The 8,757-nt window shown below is 42.7% G+C and overlaps 1 protein-coding gene across 3 annotated transcripts in view; it reads left to right on the forward strand.

Moving 5' to 3' along the window:
* Sesn1 (sestrin 1) overlaps positions 1 to 8,494 on the forward strand; it is an 85,386-nt gene extending 76,892 nt beyond the window's left edge. For all 3 annotated transcript variants that reach the window (XM_021204498.2, XM_021204499.1, XM_029542240.1), the window contains exons 6-10: positions 2,593 to 2,740; positions 3,680 to 3,792; positions 5,125 to 5,315; positions 6,430 to 6,574; positions 7,349 to 8,494. In XM_021204498.2, the coding sequence (XP_021060157.1) occupies positions 2,593 to 2,740; positions 3,680 to 3,792; positions 5,125 to 5,315; positions 6,430 to 6,574; positions 7,349 to 7,435 (684 nt within the window). In that variant the 3' untranslated portion in view covers positions 7,436 to 8,494. The remainder of the gene's footprint in view (positions 1 to 2,592; positions 2,741 to 3,679; positions 3,793 to 5,124; positions 5,316 to 6,429; positions 6,575 to 7,348) is intronic.
* Positions 8,495 to 8,757: the final 263 nt, after the last annotated feature.

Consider the following 8,757-nt stretch of genomic DNA (forward strand, 5'->3'; position numbering starts at 1 on the left):
GGAAACGGGCGGATGTGTGCAGAGAACCTGCGCTGCACACTGTTAGCACAGGAAACGGGCGGATGTGTGCAGGTTGACAGACTGGTTTATATGGTTGACGCTCAGGAAGTTTTCAAGCCTCTCTTGGTTCTTTCATGTTTCCTATAAAACAGGAAGTTCTTGTGATAAGGTCTTAAATGTCCCTGAAGAATTTGAATGGTAGCTTCAGTGTTTGTTGTGTGCCATTTAGATACAGTGAGATTAACATGAGGAAACATCACTGTCCAGGATGGACCACATCACTATTCTGACAGCTTCCAAGCTTGGAGGTTCTAAGTGTTGCCAAGAGATTGTGTGTCTGTGCTGAGATACTGACTTACCTTTTGCTGGTCTTAGTACTAGGCTAATATAAAGTTTCTAGATTTTCTTGATTGTTTTCTATTAAGAGATAATAGATAAAAGTAAAAACATTGGGGGTTTTATTTCTCTAATTTATCAGCTCCCTATCCCCAGATTTAAATTTGCATTTTTAAAGAAAGTATATAGTATATAGTTTACACTGATAATACTGGACAGTGAGCTGATGGACCCTGTTCTTCAGGTGCATATCATATGTATACTTCTAAATGAAAATGGTTTAAAAAACAAACGAGTTTCCATACACAGTATTAGCATTCTAACATTGAATCGCTGCTAAACATGCTGGGTATCCCGGCAACCCCTGCACTTAATAGTAGAGCCTGAGGATGCAGAACGGACTGGCCTTGAACCTCAGAAACCCAACTGCCTCGCCTCTTTAGATCAGGGATTAAAGACATGCACCACCATACCTATCTTGGAAGATTGCAAATTTGGAGCCAACCAGTGTTACATATTGAATTCAAGGCTTTAGCTACATACTGAAACTTTCACAGATAATGGTGGTGGTGATGGTGGTAGTGGTGGTCTGAACTTTATCAAACCATCCTAACTTTCGCAGATTAGTTAAGTAGCAAAAGAAACATACTTTGTTTTTCCTTTCCCTTTAAAGGGTTTCAATATAATTTACCAAGAAATATCTTTCCTAAAAACAATTAAAATGTGAGTAATTTATCTTAGTGAATTAGTTAGTGAGCAAGCTACTTGGATGAATATGATGATCAGTATGGTGCATACCTGTAATCCCAACACTAGGGACGTAAAGGCAAGAGCATCAGGAATCCAAGCACATCATGAACTATGTAGAGCAAGTTTGAGGGCAGCTTCAGCTACATGAGACTTTATTGCAATAGAAAAGTAAGTAAAGACAGTGTGCACTGCAGTGTGTCTTTTGGCTCATTGTTTTAGGATTGGTTGCTGACTGAACCTTAGAGCCTGTAGAAAACTATGTGTCAGAAGAACCTCAAGTTCAACAAGAAACCCTTCCTATCATGCATTACTAGATAAAGGGCATAGTGTGGGATACTTTAACTATACCATAAATTCTACCATATCTCATAGAAAATATAAAACGTCTTAATACAGAATTATCTTGATAGTCATTGTACAACTGATCCATTTATTCTAGTAAATTAAGCAGGCCCCTCACCCTTAGAGATTTTTTTCTGGGGGAGGCAGGCTCTGATCAGTATCATGTAAATATTACAGCTTGTGTTTGAGCACTGTGTGAGGGCGGCTGGGAATGAGGAGGTGTGGTGCTCAGAGCATGTCTGCTGACACCTGAGGGACCAGTGAGTGGAGGTCAGGAAGCAGGGAAAGAGTTGAGGGCTTAGCACATTCCTGGGTGTTGGTAGACTGCTTGCCTTGCATGCACAGATGCACACACACTTGTACTCTCAGCATGCAGGAGATCATCCTCAGCTTCACTGCCTAGCTGGAGGCTTGCCTGATCTACATGAGATCTTTTCTCTCAAACAGACAGACAGAAGGAACATTCTCAGCAAAAGACATGAAATTCATAAAGGGAAAACCATTATTTTTATATTTGAACATCTATATTTGAAATTTAAGACTTCTTTCATGAAGTGTGTCTTCCATAGATGTGATTCAGGATTTAGAACACAGATGCAGTCTGTACTAGGACTGTGAATCACTCCGTGCTCTGCTGCTTCTGTGATAGCACCAGCCTTCTAGAAAATTCACCGTAGTCATCCCAGCCAGGGACAGCTGCCAGCCCAGCCACGGGGTGCCAGCCAGCCCAGCCACCTGAGGACACGGCTCGGTTTTAATTAGCAAACTGTATAAATAGAACAATTACTATTTTAAAGATGATAGACATGTTGACAATTTATACTCTGGGTACTTATTTACCTGAGCAAGTAGAAGCTAAATTTTAAATACTCAATTTTCACTCCTGCTTTAAATTGACAGTGTTGTTTTAATCTTTAAAATAGTGTAAGTAGTTACTATGTTGCTATTTTATAATTTTTGAAATGCTTTTCTAATATCTTAAATTTTAAATAGCTTTACCCAATAGGCTAAAACAATCACACTTATTAATATACATTAATATTATATGAAAATGTATTTTTACTGTACTCTGGTAAGATAAAGATTCTTATGAGACAGACTTAATGAAATTCCTAAACTTCATTCTGTGCCTGCCATATGTAAAATAAAGTGTTGTCTCTTCAGGTAAGTGATTCCTTCTTTGAGGTGGAAGCTCTCATGGAAAAGATGAGGCAGTTACAGGAATGTCGCGAGGAGGAGGAGGCTAGCCAGGAGGAGATGGCGTCGCGGTTTGAGATGGAAAAGAGAGAGAGCATGTTTGTCTTCTCGTCAGGTGAGAACAACCAGAATATGCTCAGTGTAGTTCCTCTTACAAGCCCAGCTTTTGTATTTAGAGAATGTCGATACATTTTTAAAAGCAGGCCTAAAGGTGTGTCCTTTCAGGAAGGCTACTGCAAGGACTTTCCTCCTTACAGATAGTTAAGAAAGGCAACGAAGAATAGCACGCCATGCAATACACTAACACTCTTCCCAGCTTTCTTGTTTGCTAAATGTTATTACTGGAAGTGATTGGCAGGATGTGTGAGCCACACCATGTAGAGGTCAGAGGACAACTGTCAGGACCAGTTCTTTCCTCCCCAAGTGGGTCCCTCAGTAAACTCAGGGCATTGGGCTTGAGGGCACGTGGTGCCTTCACCCACTGAGCCACCTCACCAGCCAGCGTGGATTTAGTTATCTTAAATATTACCAAATGGGATATTACTAAGTTAGAATCCATACTTTTGAGATCCTAAAATATATAAATTAGGGTAGAGAGATAGAGGGAGAAGAGTCAAAGAAGTGAGAGCAGAATTCCGTGAGTGTCTATCACAGAGAGTTGTGTTTACCACAGAGGGTTTTGTGGTAAGCACAGTGTGTTTGTGTTAAGACTTGTTGTGAGGTGAGGTGTAGTTGTTAGACTCCGCAGCATCCACAAAGCCCCGGGTTCATCCCTAGCACCACATAACCAGGCATGGTAGTACATGTACCACCATGCCTATAATCTCAGCACACACAAGATGGAGGCCAAAAGATAAGAAAATTGAGGCTTATCCTTAGCCGCGTGACAAGGCTGAGGCCAGTCTGGGATGCGTGAAGTGATACCAGAGACTGTCCTGGTTCATATTTGTTATTTAGTATCAGAAATGATTATCTTACATTTCTTTTTCATGGGTAAAATGAATCACATCTTGTTTTCAAAGGCTTTTAAAAGACTTTTTAAAAATCATTTCAGACGATGATGAAGTTACACCAGCAAGAGATGTGTCTCGGCACTTCGAGGACACTAGTTACGGCTACAAGGATTTCTCCAGACACGGGATGCATGTCCCAACATTTCGTGTCCAGGTAAAATTGTAATGTGTATAACACAGTTGCTTGGAAACCGTGCACTGGGATGTGTGTTTGAAAAGGCACCTGAACTCGGGAGCCGTGTCCAGTGCGTAGCAGATGGCGTCTACAGAGCAGCGGCAGCATTCTCCCCTGGCCACAAGCAAAGCTGGAGTCAGCAATCAGCAGCATGGACAGGCTGTCTGCTCTGCTCTCAATGTGCAAACTTTTCAGGTCGTTAGAATCATGCTATAGCTTAATATGTGTTCAGTTTATTGTTTAATATTTAAATATCAAACAGGTGACTTATGACTTAACTTGCCCAATTATTGGTTACAGTGTTAAGCAATAACTATTAGATTTATGAAACTAGTTGAACTTTTAAGACTTTTTTTGCTTCTTTACCCCCACCCAAATTAAAATACTGTTTAAAAGGACAGAATTTAGGCTCAAGGAAGAATTAAGGTGTCATGAAATACAATAAATTTAGAATTGAAGGGGTTGTTGTGAACTAAAAGTTTTATGGAGAGATTAGAGTGTGAAAGATTTGGGTTTTTAAAAACAAAGAGCAGCTGAGAATGTAGCTCAGTACTGGGTGGTTTTCCTGGGCATGCAAGCCATGGGTTTGCCTCAGGTCCCACAGGGACTGTAAGTTAGTCTCAGTGTAGTTATCCAGCGAAGGTTGGAAAGAGACTTGGTACTGAGGCTTCCAGCTTCCAGCAGGATGGATGGGCATGCAGTGGCCAGGTGTTAGCATAATGTCAACATGTGTGTTTAAGGAAAACACAAGAGAAAGGTGTGAGTAGGTAGGCATAGCAGTTGTTTGGAGGCTTGTGGCATGGAGGAGAGTTTATATTAGAATTAGAAGATCTGGTTGATGGGGTGACAATCAGATGAGAGGACGAGGGGGTTGGGTGATATTCATTGAACTAGATATTTTTAAAATGTTGTTTTGTGACATATTCTTGTTACATAGTCTAGGATGGTATGTAACTTGGTCTCTCTGCTTCATCTTTCTAAGTACTAGAATAATAGCTATTAGCTACCACAGCTGGTTTGGAAATTCACAAAATTTGAGAAACATTTAAATGTCTTGGGGGAGGAACTTTAGTCTGTATTGCTTCTGGAAGCTAGGTGGAAAGCTGAGAGATGAAAGACTGTGCCTCCCTTGGTTCTTAAACTCAACCAAATTGCAACCCATCTCCTTTCTCATGTTCCAGTATGGAAATTGAGAGTAGACTGTGGTACCAGGGAAACAGAGGCTGCTGGTGACCTCACATCCTGCATCGCTGGGGACAGGGAACTGTGTTCTGCCACATTTGTCCACAGTTCCTCTCTTCCTTGTATTAGGACTACTGCTGGGAAGACCACGGTTACTCTCTGGTGAATCGTCTCTATCCAGATGTGGGACAGTTAATTGATGAGAAATTTCACATTGCTTACAATCTGACTTACAATACTATGGCCACGCACAAAGATGTTGATACCTCAATGCTCAGACGGGCTATCTGGAACTATATCCACTGCATGTTTGGAATACGGTCAGTCTGTTTTCTTAACGTTTATAAAGACACTTCCTTTACACAGAAGTCTTTAGGTGCCTGCAGTGTGTGACACACACACACACACACTCAGCTTTTTTTGTTTTGTTTTGTTTTTCGAGACAAGGGTTTCTCTGTATAGCCCTGGCTATCCTGGAACTCACTGTGTAGACCAGGCTGGCCTCGAACTCAGAAATCCGCCTGCCTCTGCCTCCCAAGTGCTGGGATTAAAGGTGTGCACCACCACGCCCGACTTTCAGCTTATTTTTAAAGTTCTTGAGCTTCACAGACCCGCTTTATCACAGCTTGGGCTCTGCTCTGCTCTGCTCTTCTGTCTCTCTCTTCTGTCTGTCTGTCTGTCTGTCTGTCTGTCTGTCTGTCTCTCTCTCTCTCTCTCTCCTCCCTCCCTCTCTCTCCCTCCGAGGGCAGAGGTAAGGACTTGACAGGTGGCAGGTGACTTGAAAGAGCAGGCTGGCTGTCCCAGCACAGATAGGAGGTGAGCTTGATCAACCAGTGCCTAGACTTCAGCCTCCTGCATAGCTGCTATAGGACCAGAGCTTTATCAAGAGCTTTGTCTCTTTCCCACTGAAAACACAATAGGTAACTTCCATGCCTGTGATTGAAACCCACGATTCAGCAGTCAGAACAGACATTGTAGTATGCAGGCCTCTCAGCCCCTCCTAACAGTGACACCGGCTGGCTGCCCCCCTGCATCACGCACCCAGGGCGTCTTTTCCTCATCCCACCCCAGAAACTCGTTTTACACAAATTACCACTGTATGGTATATAATAGTACCAGTAATAAATATAAATCCTTAATTTCAGCACTCTGTGCTCTTTTCAGAGTAGGTTTCAGTGTGATTCTGTGTTTGCAATTGTGAATATGCAGTTCTGTAGTACCCAGAGCTGTAGGATCAGTCCTGTGGGAACCGTCTGCTCAGGCACTGAAAACTCGTCTCTTCTTCCCAAGGTCTCTCCTCTATGCTTTTTCATCTCAACCCATCTTAGCATCATAAAGCTGCATCATTTCTAACTGTGTGGGAGGAGGAAAGCGTGCATTTACATGTGTGCATGCTGTGCATTGACGGCAGCTCATCCCTGCGTCTCTCAACAGATACGACGACTATGACTATGGTGAAATTAACCAGCTGTTGGATCGTAGCTTTAAAGTTTATATCAAAACTGTTGTGTGCACTCCTGAAAAGGTTACCAAAAGGATGTATGATAGCTTCTGGAGGCAGTTCAAGCACTCTGAGAAGGTGCGTGCTCGTGGACTGCCTACTATCATCTGCAGGCTTGTTAGTCTCTTTCCCTCGAACCTACTCAGCATCTTGACAACCTGAAAAACGCTGTCCCACAGCAGCTGTCCCAGGTACCCTTGAGAGAGGAGAGTGAGGATAGATGACCGGGCTGGTCTGTCCTCAGAAATACTGGCAGAGCTGTCTCCACCAAAAACCCCCATTTTGGAAGAAACTGCATAGGCAGGAATGGATGGAAACACCTTTCTAGAAATTGATGGTTTGGCAGGGGATTCTAGAAGCCTGACAAAGCAGAGATTTTAGAACTGTGACAAATATCCAGGAAGACATGTGGTCAAATGTAAGTCGAATAAGACATTTATCCCAAAAGAAATCTGATATTGTGCTAACAAGTAAAGATGTAAGTTCTTTGGTAGCACATAGAATATGCAGCTGCCTTTCAGAGTCATGGTTCTGCATCCACAGACGGAGCCGAGTGAGGCTCACCAATGTTTAAAATGATTGTGTCTGTGCTGAGTAAACAAGCACAGCATCTGTCACTATTCCACACTGGAGCAGCCACCCGCATGCTTTACCCTGTGCTCTGAGGGCTGGGACTACACTAACACGCACTAGTGTGACACCAAGGACTGGGTGGCCCAAGGAGAACCCAGAACCAGCTACTCACTAAGAGACAAGTAACTGCACTCATTTGGGTCTTTCTTTTTCATTGAATGCACAGAAAACTGTGATGTTTCTAACCTATCCTTACATGATGTTGTATTTTATACTCAGGTCCATGTTAATCTGCTTCTTATAGAAGCTAGGATGCAAGCAGAACTCCTGTATGCTCTGAGAGCCATTACCCGGTATATGACCTGATGCCTCTCCTCCATTAAAGATGACCCTGGAATGAACAGCACATTTAGTCTATGAGGGGAAGGAACCAAGAGCCCCAGGACCAACGGTAGATAAAAAGCCTTCAGAAATCCATGTGCCACAATTCCTTTAGTGTCTGCTATTTTACTGTGGGATCTCACTGCATGTCTAGCAGTGAGCACTGGGCAGCTTCCGTGTTAGAGCTGGGAAGAAAGGCTGCCGGCCACAGTGTTTGCTTTTTGACAGACAGCACGAGATGCTGTGAACTTGTTTCAATACAGCAACTAGTAATTCTCCAGATCCCATTGCCCTGATGTGACAAGGTGACAAGACAGAGTGTGTAAGACTGAGGCGTGGGTACTAAGCTCACACGTGTGGGATTGAGTGGAGCTCGGTGCTGCTGTGGCGGGGATGAGCACGGGGATATATTCAGCCGAGTGCGGCTACCACCTGAGCCCATGCCACACTTTGTGGTTTTTGAATTGAACTCATGCGCATTATTCTCTTGCATCTAAAAAAGCATAGAATTATAACTCACAGCTCAGCCAAGACCGTGTTGGCAGTAACAGTTTGTTTCTTTCATTATAGTTTTTAAAATTCAGTTATTGGATGATATTACAGTGACATTCTTAAAAGATTTCCTCCAAAGAGCAATCTTAATGATAGTGTGTTGATTATAAGAAAAACAGGCTATCTTTTGATATGCTGTTTCCNAATATTCTCTGAGCCTGAAGGACAGCTGTCTTGTGCGGGATTTTTGGTTCCGGTGCCAACAATGTGGAGAATGTTGTTGCAGTCTGCTGCACAGTGAGTGCCAGGTGCATTCAGCCCCGTGACCTGCTGACCTCGGGACCCTGACTTTGAAGGTTATACAGCTCCTTAATAAAGCTGGAAAATATTTTAGTGAAGTTGTCATTTGTATCTTGATTTACAAAAATGCTAACTTTGAGATACAAACAGGTTTGGAAAAAATGTATTAAGTACTTTGTATTCTGGAACCGTAAATTGCTTTTGAAGTCTGTCAGTATTATTGGTATTTTTCAATAAAGAGTAATTTCCACAGTTTGTTTTATTAATTTCATGTCATACTTTAGCTTCACAGTTAGTACCCAATTCTGAGTTTCAGTTCTGAACCACAGAGATTCCCACGCACACTGGGGTCAGAGGAGTGGCAGATAATAAGTAAACAGAAAGCTGCCCTGAACCCTGCTGGTTTAAAAAGGAGGGCAGTGGGGTAGGAAAGTGTGTGGCGCCTTCTTCAAGGCTGTGCGAGTCCCTTGTGCGTCACCACAGCTCAGTACTTGGATCCAGATATCCTGTCGAGG

This window comes from Mus pahari, chromosome 9, assembly GCF_900095145.1.
Source record: "Mus pahari chromosome 9, PAHARI_EIJ_v1.1, whole genome shotgun sequence".
Lineage (NCBI taxonomy): Eukaryota > Metazoa > Chordata > Mammalia > Rodentia > Muridae > Mus > Mus pahari.